The 18,644-nt window shown below is 40.6% G+C and overlaps 1 protein-coding gene across 1 annotated transcript in view; it reads left to right on the top strand.

Annotated features, from left to right (window-relative positions):
* The first annotated feature begins 3,388 nt into the window (after window positions 1-3,388).
* The window catches only part of EXOC4 (exocyst complex component 4), a 635,543-nt gene continuing 620,287 nt past the window's right edge, over window positions 3,389-18,644 (top strand). The window contains exon 1 of the mRNA XM_019750984.3: window positions 3,389-3,513. Coding sequence (XP_019606543.1) covers window positions 3,428-3,513 — 86 coding nt within the window. The 5' untranslated portion in view covers window positions 3,389-3,427. The remainder of the gene's footprint in view (window positions 3,514-18,644) is intronic.

Here is an 18,644-nt window from a genome sequence, read left to right as displayed (position 1 = left end):
ACGTTCATCATCCCAAAAGGAAATCATGTGTCTATAAAGCAGTCATTTTCCATTCCCACCTCCCCCAAACCCTGGGACTGACTAATCGGCTTTCTGTCTATGAGTTTGCCTATTCTGGATATTTTGTATAAATGGAATCATGCACTGTGTTGCCTTTTGTGTCTGGCTTCTTTCACTTACTATAATATTTTCAAGGTTCATCGATGCTGTAACATGTATTCCCTTTTATGACAGAATAACATTCCATTGTATGGATATATCACATTTTATCTATACGTTTATCGTATACCACATATTATACCACATTCCTCCATTGATGGGTATTCACGTTGCTTTCACCTTTGGCTATTGTGAACAGTGAACATTTGTGTATACGTTTATTTTGAGCACTTGTTTTCAATTATTTTGGATATATACCTATAAGTGGAATTGCTGGGTCATATGGTAATTTTATGTTTACCTTTTTGAGGAACCACCAAACTGGTTTCCACATTGGCTGCGCCATTTCACATTTCCATCAGCAATGTACAAAGTTCTAATTTCTCCATATCCTTGCTAATATTTATTTTCCATTTTAAAATGTTATAGCCATACTAGTGCATATGGAATGGTGTCTTGCTGTGGTTTTGATTTGCATTTCCCTAATGAGTAATGGTGAGCATCTTTTCAGGTGTTTGTTGGCCATTTGTGTTATCTCCTTTGGAAAAATACCTATTCAAGTCCTTTCCCAGTTTTTAATTGGAGTTTTTGTCTATTACTATTGAGTTGTAAGAATTCTTTCCATGTGCTGGATAAAGATTCTTATCACATATATGATTTGCACGTTTTCTTACATTCTGTGGGTTGTCTTTTTACTTTCTTGATAGTGTCCTTTGATGCACAAAGTTTTAAACTTTGATGATGTCCAATTCATCTATTTTTCCTTCTGTTGCTCATGCTTTTGGTGTCATATATAAGAACTCATTGTTAAATCGAAGATTGTAAGGATTTACCCCTAATGTTTCAAGAATTTTATCTCTTACGTTTAGGTCTTTGATCCACTTTACGTTCAATTTTGTATGTCTCAATGAGTTCCCGCCCCTCCAAAAAAAATTCATATGTTGAAGCCTAACCCCCAGGTGATGATGGTATTAGGAGGTGGGCACTTTGGGAAGTGATTAGGGACTAATGTTCTTATAAGGAGACCTCACAGAGATCCCTAGCCCCTTCCACCGTGTAAAGACACAGTAAGAAGCACAGGCTATGAAATAGAGAATGTGATTTCACCGGAACACAAGTATGCTGGCACCTTGATCTTAAACTTCCCAGCCTCCAGATCTGTGAGAAATAAATTTCTGTTTATAAGCTACCCAGCCTGTGGCATTTTGTTATAGCAGCATGAATGGATTAAGATAGTGTTTAATTTCATTCTTTTGCACGTGGATACCCAGTTTTCCCAGCATCGTTTGTTGAGAAAAGTATTCTTTATCCATTGAGTCATATTGACACCCTTATAGAAAATCAGTTGATCATAGGTGTATGGATTTATTTCTGGACTCTCAATTATATTCCACGTATGAATGTGTTTAGGCAAATACCAGTTTTTATTACTGTAGCATTGTAGTAAGTTTTGAAATCAGGAAGTCTGAATCCTCCAAATTTGTTATTTTTCAAGATTGTTTTGGTTACTTGGGGCTCCTTGCAATTTCATATGAATTTTTGTCTTGACATTGTATCCTTCAACCTTGCTGAATTCATTTATTAGCTCTAATCATTTCTTTAAAAAATTCTTCAGGATTTCCACATATAAAATCATGTTGTCTGCAAAACAGAGATAGTTTTACTTCTTCCCTTTCAATTTGGATGCCTTTTATTCTTTCCTTGTCTAATTGCTCTAGCTAGAATTTCCTTGTCTTGTGCCTGATCATAGCTGGACATTTTCAGTTTTTCACCATTGAGTATGATGTTAGCTGTGGTTTAAAATGAATATCCTTATCATATTAAAGAAGTTCCCTTCTATTACTAGTTTTCTGTGTGTTTCATCATGAAAAGGGTGTTAGATTTTGTCAAAAGCTTTTTCTGCATCAACTGAGATGATTTCCCCCCCCTACTGCTCGTATTCTTAGCCAGCAGGCCCAATTACCTCTTTCTATATGTGAATTATTTAATTTTATATCCTGCTTTCTGCATTTATAGCATGAAAATCTTTTCATTAAAGGTCATTAAAATTATGATTTCCAGTGGCTATATGTTATATCCTCATATGGATGTTCTAAAATTTATTTAATCCTTTCATGTTTCAAAAATTTCAATATCTCTATCGCTTTAGGAATAAAGTTCCTAGAACTGGAATTATTGGGCCAAAGGCAATGAACACTTTTAAACAAAGAAACAAATTTCTGATTTTAAAAATCAATGTGAACTTCCAGCTCAGTATTGTTTAATAATATTTGGTATGTTCTGTGCTTGCTGCTTCATAACTCACTCACCTCTGAATTTGCTTTCTATTCATCTCTGAAGTTCTTTAACCTTTACTGCGACTAAGCAGATCACCTCTTTCACTCCTCAATATTTACTTTTCCTTTTGTTTCTCCATGTGCCCACTTTCTATACTTAGTCTAATCTTTATTTGTTCATTTAATCTCTGAATGAATGACTAAGCCTATAGTCAAATGCAAGAAACATGAAAACTTACCAGTAAAAATATGAATAAAGCACACATGTGCATTATTACTATCCGTTATTTTATTTAGCTTGGAAAGGTACGGAATTTGCAACCTGGTTAGTTTAGGTTTTTTTTTTTTTTTTTTCAGTTTTTTCTTTATCAAGATCCACTTGCGTGTTCCTGAGCAGGTTTTTAGGATTCTCTGGAAATAAAGCGACTTTGGAAAATGAACTCATATAAAACAAATGTAAAACATTTAGTTTTAGAGCATATTAAAGAAAAGTATTTCTGTCTCTATTCATTTTCACATTTTATTGGAAATTTTTGTTTTTTTGAACCACTGTGTGGAAAGCAAAATCCTTGCACAGAGCTATTAAGCATAGACCGCCCCCCACCACTCGCCACCCCGCCCACTTAAATACGCACCTCACATACACATTTTGGCATCGTCAAATAAATTTAATTAAAAAACTAACATAATTCTAAAAACAAGGAAACTGTAAAATACCCAAGATCAGAATAAATGTAAACAAGACAGTCATCAGGACTACACGAAGCGGCCACCGGTTTAAGTGTTCAGGCACCGCGGAAGGAAAACTACGATTCCCAGAATGCTCAGCGCGCGCGTCCGGTCTTGAAACATGCAGCCTCAGTCCCGCCTCCTCACTCCAGCGATTGCTCAGCTCCGTGAATTGCTCTTCTCCCATTGGTGGGCTCTCCGCGCGGTCAATTACTACGGCGGCTTTGGTTTCTTCTGGCGCATCGGTTCCGCCCCGAGCCAAGATGGCGGCAGAAGCAGCTGGTGGGAAATACAGGAGCACAGTCAGCAAAAGCAAAGACCCCTCGGGGCTGCTCATCTCTGTGATCAGGTGAGGGAGGCAGGAGGCAGGGTCCTGGGACAGGGGGCAGCGGGCAGCGACTCGACCTCCGCTTCGGAAGGGAGCAGGGTTAGCTGGGTTCCACCCTGCCGACCCTTGCCTTCCCTCCTTGCCTCCCCCCAGCTCCTCCCAAGGTCCCCCACACGTCCCCCTTTTTCTCTGGGATTGGGCTAAAGGGAGGAGTCTCGCCTCAGTCTCTCTCTTTCTTTTTTAAGAGCCAGCTCTTGCCATCAGGGAGTCTGGGCCCTAAAAGCGCGCTGGCTCCGTGGGGCCCGGTAGAGAAAGGCAGGTGTGTTCATTTCTTCACACCACGTTGCTCGGTCGATTGATTGTCTGCAGCCGTCACTGAGGAAGGGGCTCGTGTCCTGGGCTTCTGGGTGGAAGGCCCTGCAGTCCGGAGACGCCTGTCACGAGTCGCAGATGGTGTTGTCACCCCGTGGATCTCGCCAAGCACCGGTGAAGGGCCACAGCCTCCCGTGCAAGAGCCTGTAATGAGCTGGGAGACGGGGCGGTGCGTTAGAAGGCACACGTCTCGGGCTTCCTGGCCCTGTCAGTGCCTTAAAACAGATGTCACGTTATCCTCTATGCACATTATTTTCCCAGAGTATTTATGGTGAGAATGGCGGGGCTTTTAGGGTCTTTTTTTTTTTTTTTCCAGGGAAAAATTAAGGGAGGGAGGACCCTTTCAAACACTATTAAGGATGACAGAGGGAGTGACTAAAAACAACCTGAATAAAATACATGACACGTCTTTCTGTTGTTGACGTTTGAATTTCAACTCAGGTATTTTTTAATAAAACAACACGTTCTGCCCCCCTTCCCCCCCCCCCCCCCACACACACACCGAAGCTAAACTTTTGGTTGAGTTCTTGCGGGGCTCCTAGAGCGTCCTGATCTTTTTAAAATCCAGGCCCAGTACTAGCTCGTTAATAAGCCCTTGAATAAATGAACAGATCGAACATTTAAAATAACGTACTCCTCATGGACTGATAAATGATAAAGGTCCATTTCATGGGTGGTATTTAGGGACCTCTAGTTTAAGATTATGGCATATTACATCATTATTACCAATGTTTTTTTTTACAGGATTCAGATGATAATTCTCTGTATGGAAATACTTAATATAACTTGGTAGGCCATTCAGAGGGAATGCTGTTCAATGGTCGACCCACATTCTTGCTGCGACCATACACAGTCTAGGTGTTTTATGATACAATATTTGTAGCTTCCCATCTTCATCCTTGGTGTTAATATAATACATACACTTATTTGGATTCTTTCTGAACTTGTTTATTTTTTTTCTGCCTTGCAGTCAACATTCATTTAAACAGTACCTATTTGCTGCCTGTTTCTAGTATGGTGCTTGGCACTTAATACGTATTTAGTAAATATTTGTTGAATGAATGAGTGGAGGCCAGGAGTTTTGCAAAGATGAATCAGACGTGATGTTATAATAGACTATACTTAAAACATGATGTTACAGTAGCGATACTTGAGGGATAAAATATGTAACTAAAAACTACAATGTAAGACTGGAAGAGACAGATGAAATATGATGGGAATCCAGGAGGAGGTGTGATTACTTCCAGTGGAAATGGAGTGGCGGATGAGGGAAGGTAACAGCTATATACAAATGTACCACCTTACTTGTGTACTTATGATTCTGTAGGCTTTGCCCATTTATTTTATGCTATAAATCAGTTTTCTTAAGTGCAGTGTAATTTACCCTAAATGTCCTATATTTAAAAATGCATACAAGCCAAATGAAAGCTTTTTTACGGATGCTGATTTGGAAGCATACATTGCTTTTGGTTGCCTCTGTGTTTTTCAGGGGGCATCTCCCACTGCTAGATGGTGTGGAGCGTGATTTGGTGGTTATTCATCCATCTCTTAACGCCTATGTATATTACTTTCACATTGTCACCATGATTTAGACCTAGGCGTTTTTTACTCTGACTTCTATTGTATATTAATTATTTTCATATTTCTTCCTTTTCTTTGACCATTAGAACAACACTTTTCTTTTGTTATGAATGTTACCAGCGTGGTATAATGGAGTGTCCAGACTTAGCATTCTGGGCAAGTTTAATAAGAAGTGGGGTTCATGGTCACATACGATGTTTTTAAGACTGGATGTTGTTAGTGTCAGAGTGTTGATGTTTAAATTTCAACATTTCTTTCAATGACAGGAATTTTGGAGTTGGACTGAGGGTGTTGCTAAGCCTCTGTCCTTGTTATTTCCTCCCTTATGTGCTTTTGAATATACCCAGGGGTTTACATTTCATAAACAGTGGAGTGAATGAGAGGATGGTAGTGTTACTTTGGTGTTGGGGTGGGAAAGAGTCAGAGGGAGAGAACTTCTGGGAATGGAATGAGGAATGTAGTTGCTAGGAGAGTAGAGCTTAAAAGTTTTCATCCCATAAAAAATGTGTAACTGTGAGGTAATGGATGTTAGCTAAACATACTGTGGAAATCATTTTGTAACATACACATAAACCATTATGCTATATACCTTATGTGAATACAATGTTACATATATCAATAATAACAGAAAGAATGGGGTATGTGTATTTCTAGTTAGTAAAATTTATTCTGCCACTCTGAAGTTGCTGCTTTGTCTATCTGTTCAATTTGTATTCTCTTTGTTACCCTTCTCGCAACATTGTATTCATGATTCTTAATTCCTCCTATGAAACTTTGATTACCTCTTCTTATCCTTAACCTCTATTGAAATTCTCTCAGAGATTGTAGCTTTCCTGGTTGCTTTGGCAACAAGCCTCAAAAAGGAAAACCCATTTTAGACTCACGTTTATAAAATCTGAGCATTGCTGAAGACGTATCTTCAGGGTACGTGGAACTGAATGTGCCAGTTCTCTTTCATGTTTCCTGGGACCTAGCATTTTGTCACAAAAAGTTACTTGTTCATGATCGAGTCCTCTGTCCTTTGAAAAGCTTGCTTAGTTTAGCTTTATTCATCTTTTTTTTATACCACTGAACAATTGTTTTTTCTTTTTTGAGTAGTGAATGTTAGAAATTCTCTCTCAATTCTCTTGTTCAGATATAGAAACTGTAATTTCTAGACTACATTCACTATGTATTAACAGAACAGTTTTAATGTATTTTTCAATGCTATTCCTAGTAGTAGGAAGAACATTTACTGTTACAGTCATCTTTTAACAGTGGATAAAAAGTACATGTGGAGAAGGGTTTGACCTAAGGACAGAGCGGGTGTAGACATGGGATATCCAAATCTCACCACAATTTCTGGCCATGGTACAAAGAGTTCAATAATGACTATTTTGCTAGTGTGATAGTCCATCACTTCAAAGTATTTAAAAGTCAAAATAATTTGTAAAGATGAAGTGTAGTGTAACTGTAATGGAAGTAGTACGTTTGGGAGGAATGGTTTTTGTTTTTAAGTACCTTGAGACTCATAAGTGAAATTCTTAGCCATTTAAAAAGTACTAAATAAAATTACTTCAGGACAGTCAGATGTTCCCATGGCTTTGCAGAGGAGGTCCTCAGGTTGTGAGGCGGGGCTCTGATGAGACAGATGGTGCTTGGGAGTGAGTCTGTTGGAGGCTGCGGCCAACTGCAGTTTTGGGTTTCAAGTCTTGCCACTGGCCCTTTAAGACGGAACTAACTGGGTGGATAGAGTCCTGATTACCTGCTGATGTACAATGTGGATAGTTTTATGTGCACGCACTCACATTCTCTTACTTTTCTATTGATCACCCCCTGCTCTTCCCCCAACCCCAGCCTCCAACCTGTGTTTGGTGTGAAGTTGGAGCAGGCAGCGTTTCTAATCAGGAAATAAGCAAGATAGCATTTGGGAGATGCTATTTTATTTTTGTGAGTTCTTGTGTGATTTTTAATTGGGAAATGTGTCTACCACTTCCTGTTAGGTGATTTGCTTTCCAATTAAATGTCAACTCTCTTTATAAGTTGGCCTTTAATGGCAGGTTTAATTGGGAAGACAAACTTGGCTGCGACTTGAGGAGACCTTATTGAAACCTCAGAGCAGAGCTTTTGTAGACAGCCTCTGGTTACAGATGTCAAGGCAGTTTGAAGGCTCACGTTTCAACTTTCAGATCTTCACAGAAGATGGAATTTCAAAAACTTAGGAAATCCTTTATTGTTAAATTCTCTTGCTCCTCAGAGAGTGTTTTGGTCAGCCCCATATTTAATTCAAAGTAAACTTTGGGTCCAGGCTTCGATCATAGCTTTGAACAAAGAGCTTTGAGGTCCATGATATAGTCTGTGGCAGGAAAGGGACGTGGACACTGTTCTGAGCAGAGTCCTGGAAGTTGTGTGAGGTGGGTAGGATGTCGCCATCATCATCACCTCTCTTCATGTGAGCCTGTCTTGTAAGGGTTTCTAGAGATTCCGGCTCTTTGTTCCCTGGTGAGTCTTGGCACAGGGATGCAGTATTGTTTGAAAATTACTCTACTAGAATAGCTGGAGACTAAACACTTTATAAACTTCCTGCAAGTCCTGGGACATCTGACAGCATATGTGGATGTAAGGGGGAAAAATTCCCATTTTTTCCTGGCTAAGCATGCAGTATTAATATCTTGGGAACCCATGTCATAGTTTCTAACTTCACGTGTAATTTTTAACATTGGAATTTCTTGAAAGCTTCCAGGCATACAGTTTCAATATTGGGTGATAAGGTCGTATTTTTTCAAGCCATTACACATAGGTAGGTGTGGTCACAATCCAGTGGAAGGTGTGGTGTAGTTGGTAGAAACTTACTGTATTATCCGTTATCCAGGTAACCTTGGATCAGTACTGAAAACCACTGTATCTTAGTTTCTCATTTGTAAAATGGGATAATAGTATGATCTGCCATGGTTTCTGAGGAAATTTAATCAGAGTATAGAAAAGTGCCTAGCACGTTTGGCATAGAGAAGGCAATATTACATATGTCATTTACATGTCAATAAAACAAAACAAAGAATGAGGTATGTATATTTCTTGTTAGTAAAAATTATTCTTTCTCTTTGCCTTTCTCTTTCTGAGTGTGTATGAAATGTTGGATGGATAGATAGAAATATTTTTTTAAACAAATATGGGGTCTTTATGTGCTAATTTTATGTATCTCCCTTTTTCATATATACTTACCTATAGTAAAGTGCATGCATACGAGTGTTAAGTATATGGCTTGATGAATTTTTTCCTGTATAACCACTCTTCACATCAAGATAGAGAACAATTGCACTCAATTTTTTTCCAATTCCGTTTTCGTGTGTGTGTGTGTGTGTGTGTGTGTGAGTATCGTGTTATTCCATTCCTGTTCACTAAAGACTATTCTTTCTTCACTGAATTTCTTTTACACCTTTGTCAAAAATGTGGGTCTATTTCTTGACTCTTAGTCTATTCCATTCATCTGCTTATCGGTGACAGTACCACACAGGGTTGATTACTGCTTTTAAAAGTCTTGGAGACACATAGCGTAAGCTCTCCAACTGTAGTCTACTTTTTCAAAGTCATTTTGGCTATTCCAGTCCTTTGCATTTCCATAGCAATTATAGAACTAGCTAGTCAATTTCTACAGTAAAACCTGCTGGGATTTTGGTTAGGATTGCATTGAATGCACAGACTTATATGGGAGAATTGACATCTTAACAATACTGAGTCTTTTGATCCATGAAAAGGGTGTATCTCTCCATTTAGTTTTTCTTTGATTTCAGTTTTTGTTTTTGTTTTTTTAATAGAGTTCATTGTGTAAGTCTTACATATTGTGTGTCAGATTTATCTCTAGTTTAGGCCACTTCAAGTTGTCCCATAACTCACTGAATAAATGAATTGAGGTCCATTTTTTCCCCCTAGTCTGTTTTTTTCTTGGTGTTTTCTTTAGGATAGTTTCTACTGCTGTGTGTTCAAGTTCACTAATCTTTTCTACAATTCCTATCATTTCGTGTAATGTAGTTTTATAAATTGTATCGATCTCTAGAAGGTTGATTTGGGTGTTTGTTTGTTTTTTAAATATCTTTAGTGTCTCGGCTTACAAGTTTATTCTTTCCTGTAGCTCCTTGAACATACAGAACACAGGTATTATGAATGTTTTAATGTTCTTGTTTGCTAATTGTATCATCTGTGTTATTTTTGGGTTAGCTGCAGTTGATTGATGTCTTTTCCTCCCTTCCTTTACATGCTTTGTACTTTTTGGGTGCTAGATACTGTGAATTTTACCTTGTTGGGAGCTGATACTGGATATCTTCACTTTCCTGTAAATATTCCTGAGCTTTATTCTGGGATGTGGTTGAGTTACTTGGAAATAGTGTGGTCCTTTCAGGTCTTGTTTAAATTTTGCCAATTGGGAGCAGAGCAATATGTCGTCTAGGGCCAATTTTGTCACCACTGTGGCAAAATGCTTTTGAGTACTCCTCCCAATGCTCTTTAGAGAGTTGTTACTCAAACTGTGTGTGATTTCAGGTAATTGTTCCATCAATCCTTTCAGGTGGTTCTTTTCTTGGCCTTGCGTAATTTCCTCCGCGCATGCGCTGATAGTAGCTGAAGACTCAAGGAAGGTCCTCTACAGATCTCCAGAGTGCGCTGGGCAGCTCTCTCTCTCCTCTGCGTCTCTCTGTCCTGAAAATTCCAACTGCCGTAATGTCCAAGGTTTCGAAGCCTTTGTTTATTAGCTGTTTCAGATGGTTGCATATGCGCAGAGACGAAGAATAAGGTAACCAGATGTGCTACAGGAAGTTACGGCATGGAAGTGAACTAGATGTCTGGGCACTGCTGGTCTGATTTTGCAGTGTATTTAATTAAACAGTTACATACCTTTAGTCCATAGAGTACTCTCCCAGGAACTTTTCCTGTAGAACTCTTAGAAATGCTTTGGATCTATTAACGCGTCTGCTTATGTATTTATTTTTAAGAATATGATTTTTTTGTTCTGTTTATTTAGCGCCTGAGATAGTATTGTTAATTGTTAGCCTGAGGTCTCGTGGAGCTGGTAAATGGGTTTTCTTTGGGTGCCATAATATTTTGACTCTTTTTGTTGGTGGTTGTTTTGTTTTTGCATGCATTTGGCAGTTTGCAGTCTGTGCTTGCATTTTTCAGTTTGCCGGGGTGAGCTCTGCTCCTTACTGTCCTCTACTTTGCCACTTTTTACATTTTTAACTGCTTTCAAGCCATGAAATGAGTTATGACTTTGGTCTTTTCAGTAGCCAGTCCTTTATTTTTCGGGAATTTTGCCTTGAAAAAAATGGAACCTCCCCATTTAACAGGAAGTTATAAGAAAGCATTGTTGTGTACCATTTGACATGGTAAGAAAATTAAATATTTTAAGGTGCTTAGGAAAACCTTTTCAGACTTTTATAAAAGGTTTTATAAAACCATTGGAAAAAAAAAGGGACATATAAGGAAAAGGTGTTTTTCCATTTATAACTTGGTGACTGTCCTTGTGTGCTTATTATGGGAGACATTATTTTATGCTCAAAATATCACCTGAGAGCTTGTTAGAAATACAGAACCTCAGTCACCACTTAACCCACCTGAACAGAATCTGCCATTGATTACCAGGTGACTTCACCGCACATTAAAGAAACCAATTAGCATCTTAACTTTTTTGTTTTTGTTTTTAAAGCTGAGATAATGGTATTATGGCTTTGTTTTTTTTTAAAAAAAGATTATTCCTAAGAGTTACACACTGAAATATATACCACTGAAAATGACATGTCTAGGATTTGCTTCTAAGTAATTGGGGAAGCGGGTTTGAGTTAGTGAGGTGAATGTAACAAGATTGGAATGTTTAGTTGGTGAAGCTGGGTTTATTCGACAAGTCTCTTAATTTTTGTACGTGATAGAAAATTTTCATTAAAGTGTACATGCATATGTGTGTTTATATATGTGTATATGCTGGGGAGAGGAGAGGGGTTCGGAGTGGTAAGGTTCTGAAGATGAATAAATCACAGAAGCACTGACTAGTATATTCTGCCTGTCCTGTCCAGCTCCTACTCTGACACCTGCCCTCCCAGGTGTACCTTGCATATTAACATACTAGTGTCTCCTGGATGTCTGTGCTTAAGAAACCTTCAATTTGTGTAATCTGGAATTTCCCAAATAACCTACCGTATTTCCCCGAAAATAAGACCGAGTTTTATATTAAGTTTTGCTCCAAAAAGACGCATTAGGGCTTATGTTCAGGGGACGCCATGCTGAAAAATCATTCTAGGGCTTATTTTCTGGTTAGGTCTTATTTCTGGGGAAACACTGTCATACCCTCTAACACCTATTAATAGCTTACAAAACATCATTTCTCAGGAACTCACTAGAAACTCCACATTAGGAAATAGCATAGACCTTTAAAATGACCATATGCCACAATGTGTTAACGTAACAAAAACATTCCACTGGAGATGAAAAATAAGATCGCTATGGACAAAGCATTGAGAAGGGTGTGGGGCTTCAAATGGAAGAGGGAAAAGAGGTAGAGCTTGGTTCAGTAAGGGCAGGGATAGATTTTAACTGGACTTTGTCAACCCTGCACTCAGTTTTATGCTTTAGTGGGGGGTGATTTTACTTGAGGTAGTGGCCTTCTCTATTGGTTCCAAGATTTATAGCTTTTGGTCCCCAGAAGTGTTTTGTATAACCGAGTTAATTGAAATATTGAAAAACTGCATGTATTTGGTGTAGTAATTGGCCTAAGAGTTGTCTGAAGCAAGACAACAGTGAATTTGCAATTGACTTTAAAGCAGAAATTGCTTACACTTGGTATGAAATGAATCTTTGTACTGAATTAAGGGATGTTGTTTTTATGCATCAGAAAACTTTTTCAGAGGGACTTGTCATCGCGAATTGCTGTCAGTTGGGATGGGATTATCTTGTATTTTGTGGGCTCTAATAAGACATAATTAAGAAACAAGCAATTGCAGTGTATAATTGAATATAATAAAATCTGATTTAAAAGTGTAATGTAGATTTGGTTATGCTTTGAGTGAAGCCGTATCTTGTTTGATTATATAATGTTGGAGATTACATCTCCGACATTAATGTGTGATTTTTAACACAAACTCAGAATCATGATGAGGGTTTGTTATTTTTATAATTCGTTGGAAGCGTTTATAGACTACTCATCACATGCAGGTTGTAATAGGCTTGAAGACCTGCTTCTCAGCTTGTTGGGTTAGTGTTTATATTCTTACAGTCTCTTTTCCTCCTCTTCAGGTTGTACTTTCCCTTTCCTCATACTTAGAACTGTCTTTAGTTCCCCTGCTGACATAATAGGTGTTTGTTGTTGTCAGGCATTTCTGAGGTTGGTTCTGTCATATTTTAAAGGAAAAGAAAATGTAATGCTCACACTTTGAAATAAGGGCTAACTAGATCTAATAGTGTAACCTAATAATCTTCTGGTTAAAAGCAGTTTGGGAAAGAAAATAGGGTAATGTGAAGAGCCATGGCAGCTTTAGACGCCTTTTTCTTGCGTTGGGATCAGTAATAGAAAGGAGTATTATATTCTAGAAAGATCAATAAGCCAATAGTTAACTTTTATCCTGCTTGGGGTGAGGTTCTGGAACTAGTTAACCCTTGAGTATTCATTGTGAGTTTCAAAAAACTCCGTTTTTGCCTCATTATACTGCGTTAGAATATTTTGTAGATGAAATAAAGGTGATTCCTCATCTCGTGCGCTTCCATTCTGCAGTTTATAAAAATTCATAGAATTGTCCTAACGAGGGAAAGGAGCACTGATTGAGGGGTTCAGCTGCTTGATGAGTAAAAGGTGCAGGGACTCTGTGACATCCAGATTGTTTGCTCAGAGGCCCATTTTTCGTACTTTCCAGAAAGGGGCTCAGTGAGGAGGTTTGATTCTTATTGGAGCATGTGCTCTGCAGACCTGTAACTTCCCGATCGGTGATTTTTGGATACGTGGAGCTTTACCTGTAATTAGCTTTCCTGAGTTGCTTGAAGGGATTTCCATTAATTGTTTCGTTAATCTTTATTATTCCTGGAGGAGAGGTCACTGGATGCTATCAAGGAATGCCCTTTGTAGACAATTAAGCCTATTATCTGTTTTCAGAAAGCAGGTCTTAATGCTAATTATTCTGCAGGTGTCTCCAAAATTCAGGTGTATTATGTTAAATATTCCATATAGCAAGTTAATTAGTTCAGTTATCTGAGGCTGTGTCAGGCAGCTAATTCTTCTTGTGGGTTAGCCAAGAATCTGTGTTGCTGTGGCTAAGGGAGGCGTGGCCGATAACATCTGCCTTGAGAATCACCCAACCAGAATACTCCTGCCTGTGTCTTGTAGGGAGGTATAGCAGTCTGCACAGGCTGCCATAACAACATACCATAGGCTGGGCGGCTTAAACCGCGGAAAGTGATTTTCTCACTGTCTGGAGGCTGGAAGTCTGAGGTCGAGGTGCTGTCAGAATTGGTTCTGGTATGGGCTGTCCTTCTGGCTTGTAACTGGCCACCTTCTCATAGTGTCCTCACATGCCCTGTCTTCTCTGAGTACATAGAGGGTTCTCTACTGTTTCTACCTCTTCTTATAAGGACATCCATTCCTTAAGATCTCATTTGCTCTTTCTTACTTCCTTTACAGACTACCTCCAAATATGGTCACATTGGGAGTTAGGGCTTCAACATATGCATTGGGGGAGAGGGATGTCACAATTCAGTCCTTAGCAGGTGAACTCTGGGGACTCTTACTACTTTGTTAAAGTACCCTAAACTGTTTCCAGAGTGATAGTCTGTCATTACCTATAGGTAATTTTGAGACTCAGGCAAGAGCCCTGGCCAGGCTCGAAAGTTTTCACAGTTGGTTGTCCACCTTACTGCTGCTTTTCTGGCTTATAATATTTAGCTAAATCTTTAACACCAAATACTTCTAGACTCTCTTCAAAACTACTACTGTCTGGTCAGCTTGAACTAGTAAAAGGCTTGCTAAGAGGTCGAAATTCATAAAACCTGATTTGATCCATTTAGTCTTATACATTCCCTAATTTCTATCCTTCAATTAAAATGGATCTGTTGTGCGGGAGACCCTGCTCGCTGCGCCATTTGTCGTGCGCGGAGGCCTTCTCGCCACGCCATCTTTCAGGCAGGGTGGCCTGCGGGGTCTCTGCTCCCGCTCCCCACACAAGAATGCAGGATATGGTGAGGCCGAAAAGGAACACCCACAGAGCCATAGGTAGGGGAGTCATACCACTATGGTCTCACTGGAGTCTGGGTTCACCGGACGTGCGACCTGCCGTCCGCCTTTCCGCCAACCGACTGACCGACGACTCTCCTCCACTCTCTCCCTGGGGGTCCAACTCCTGAGAACAGTGGCCACCGAACACCACACACTGTGTGGGGGCCACACGTCCTCCTGCCCAGAGTCAGATGCCATTCCTACCTGGTCGGAATCTTGCTCGCTGTGCCAGGTGTCTGAGTGGGTGGAGGCCTCGGTGTAAGATGTCCACAACCCTCGGAGCTTAAGGCCGTAGCGGATCACCAAAATGAAGGCAATGCCGTCCATGGCCAAGAGGGAGGTGTGCCATCTGGAGGCTCGAGTCTCCCAGGCAGATCGTGCCTCCCGCTCCTGGCGTAGCTCCTTGCGGGCCTCTCGAAGCTGAACTTTTGTACGCATAAACTGCTCGACCATCCTTCGGTGAGTTTTGGCCGGTACCATACCCTGCTCGCTGCGCCATTTGTCGTGCGGAAGACCCTGCTCACTGTGCCATTTGTCGTGCGCGGAGGCCTTCTCGCCGCGCCATCTTTCAGGCGGGGCAGCCTACGGGGTCTCTGCTCCCGCTCCCCACACAAGAACACAGGATATGGTGAGGCCAAAAAGGAACACCCACAGAGCCATAGGTAGGGGAGCCATACCACCATGGTCTCACTGGAGGCTGGGCCCACCGAACGCGCAACCTGCCGTCCGCCTTTCCGCCAACCGACCAACCGACGACTCTTCTCCACTCTCTCGACCCTGTTCCGCTCTCCTCGGCTCTCCTCTTCCGCTCTCCTCGGCTCTGCTCAGCTCCTCGGCAATCCTCGGCAATCCTCTGTAGCCGCAGCAGTTATACCAGCGGCCAATCAGCTAACCGGCCACAGCCGACGGCCAGTCAGCCACAGCCGATGGCCAACCACCACCCGAGCCAGCACCCTTCCACGTGAGGCCGAGAGCCTGTAAACTACTCTCTGGGGCTCTGTCCCCACAGGATCATTGGAAAGATTCATACTTGGACTATATTCAGAGTCTTTCAAAATCTGTAGGACTGAGTTGCATTTTAATGTTACATTCTTGAAGGACTTAGAAGAAATGGCCATGTAAATTACTTGGTTTTGAGAAGGCTGTTTAGGACGCCGTTTACTATATAATGTCTTCCTTACTGTTTTAAGTGAAAGATTTATTTTGGAATTTGGAACTAGTTTAAAATTTGTTTCCTCAGAGGAAGTAGACTCTATCTTTTTGATAGTGAAAATTATATAACTGGCTGTGTTTCCCTTTTTGCACTGGCTACTAGGAACCTCAGAGTTAGATTGGGGTCTCATTTCGTATAAACTGCTATGTTTGCCCATATGACCAGCATACTTGTGTTTTACATTTATATAGTGTAGTTTTGTCCTGTGTCTCTTTAACAAGTTCCACTTCTCATTTGTATTACCAATGTTCTTGTACAAACCAGCTCAGATTTTTTTTGGAAAGAAGTAGGATAGAATTAAAGTGCAACTTGAAAGTAAATATTGTTATTCAATATTAGTATTCACTATTAAATCCTGGTTGAAAGCTATTGTTCTTTGCCTGGGTGCTAACCCCCAACTGGCTTCAAAGCACCTTTCAGAGTAAAAACTACCTGATCTGGTTCCCAGCTTCCTTCCCTGACCTTACCGCCTATCTGTCACCCTTTCTCACTTCTCTAAAGGCACATTGCCCACCTTTGCCATTCCTTGTTCCCTGAATAGGCCACACATGTCCTGTTTCAGTGCCTGTCCATTTGTTCGCTCTGGAATCAGCTTTTCAACATAGTAGTACCACCTCCCTCGCCCTCACTCCCCAGAAAGCTCCATTCAAATGCCACCTTCATCTGGGAGGCCCTCCCCAGTTTCCTTATGTAACATGGTCCCCTTCCTCCTACGCTGCCTTCTGTTTTCCATAGCTGCTGCGCCCGGACCGCCATGTGCTGTGATTCTCTATTCGCTGTATTGCCTGCTTCCCTACAAGAATGCAAGCTTCATGAGGGAGGGATTGGTTCTGTTCACAGCCGTATCTCTGGCCACTTAGAACTGTGCCTGCAAAGTAGTAGGTGCTTAGTGATTATCTGCTGAATGAATATGTGAACTAAATCGGGCCGCTATGCTGTCCTTTTCTAGAGGGTTTTGAACAGGCGTTCTTTTTGGGAGATAATTTAGTTGCGGTTGTTTCTTATGTCAGGGAACTGCCTTCCTTCTTCAGATCCTGCAACTTGCTGTTGCTCATTATTTAGCTTTTCCTAAGCCCTTAATGTACCCGGCACCGTAAGAATGCAGAGAAGAGGCCTCATCGCGGTTTCTAAATAAGTGTCCTCAGGAGCTTTGGAATGGGGAGGCTTTAGGGAATGGGGGCTAACAGTGTCGTGATTCACAGATGATTTGTTTTGTTCCTAATGCTGTATATAAGCACACACATTGTGTGCACTTTGTTTTACAAAGAACATTCATACTCTGCAAGCCTCACCACCACCTGGTGGGGCAGGGGCTCTCATCTTGTCTGATGGCAAGAACCAGGCCCAGAGAAGTTAAGTGACTCATCCAAGGTCAAAGAGCTCGGAAGTCGCCAAAACCTCATGTCTGACATATTTGATGAGAGTAGTAAGAAACCTTTCTGGTGTGTTTCTCATGGTGGCACTCCACATTGGTCTTCTTTCCTTTTGCATCCTCTCTTTCTGTCTTTGACTGAAGGTGACTGTTCCTCCTGAATGACGGCTACCTCTGAGCGACTAACCTTATTTTCATAGGTGTGCTTTTTCTTTTATTTGCTCTTCCTTTTATCTTTTTAAAGAGTAATGTCGACTTTTGTGTACTTTCTCCTGCCAGCGCTCCATTACTCTATTACGTCCAAAGTGAAAGCAAAATTGCTCCATAGGAGTCAGTGATAGCGACTAGTTATTTTCCTTTCAAAACACTTGACCTGCTACACTGAACTGCAGTAGCTGATGTAAAGAAAGGAAACTGACACATGCAATTTTAGCCCTCTAGTTATTTACGCTGGGTTTGTCATGCTTGTTTATGGCTTGCTTAGAGCTAATGACTGAATTCACCAGAACCATATAACATTCGTGTCCCTACTAGGTGCTGTGAACAATAGCTTAACATCTACTCCGTGGTTCTTTTAGCTCATGAGGTAAATAAATTCCTTCCTGGGAGCTAATTAGTCATGGTTAGAGATGCAATTCATCATGCATAATGCCAGAGCTGTCTTAGTAAAAAAATTCTTAGTGATCCAGAAATATCTTTGTGTCTAACTTAACTAGAATCTAATTGACACTTTTCTGTTCCTCCATGAGCCTGGCAGTAGTTTGTCAATCCTAGTGGTTTTGAGATAGGAATGGGGCAAAGATCTAAACAAGGGGTCAGTATCTTTAATGTATCTTGGGGAGGCAACTTGAAGCTGTTTGTCCTCTGCTCATGCTTTTTAAATCTTCTTGTCCAGCTTGAAGACCTTACTACTGAAAAAGCTGCTTAGTGCCCTTTTTACTGTTCTCTTTACATCTGAGCTGTAGCTTTATTAAGGTGCAGTCCTGCAGCTCGGGAGCTGAAGGCAGGAAAAGAAGGATTTCATACCATGTATCGTTGAAAGGGCTTTGTTTGGAATCAAGTGTCCTTGGTTTTAATTCCAGTTTTGATATTAGCTGTGTGCCTCTGTTCCTCTCTTTCCTAATCTGTAGAAAGGGTGGTGATACTATCTCACCAGACTATTTTGAGGATGGCCTTAGATTATGTCCACAAAATAACCACTACATTGTCTGGTGTATAATAGACACTCAATTTATATTTTCTGCTTTCCTTTCACCTTCTCTTCCCAAAATGTAGGACATGGGTGCATGTAAATTTCTGCACTTAGTTTTCAAGTTTCCTGAGTAGAGGATGAGTGAGAGCCGGCCTGTTAGCTCTTAACCATCAAAGGGATCTTGGATCATTTTTGGACTCAA

The sequence above is a fragment of the Rhinolophus sinicus genome, chromosome 8 (genome assembly GCF_057876585.1).
Source record: "Rhinolophus sinicus isolate RSI-liver-muscle chromosome 8, RSI-T2T, whole genome shotgun sequence".
NCBI lineage: Eukaryota > Metazoa > Chordata > Mammalia > Chiroptera > Rhinolophidae > Rhinolophus > Rhinolophus sinicus.
This window is presented reverse-complemented; position numbering and strand designations above follow the sequence as displayed.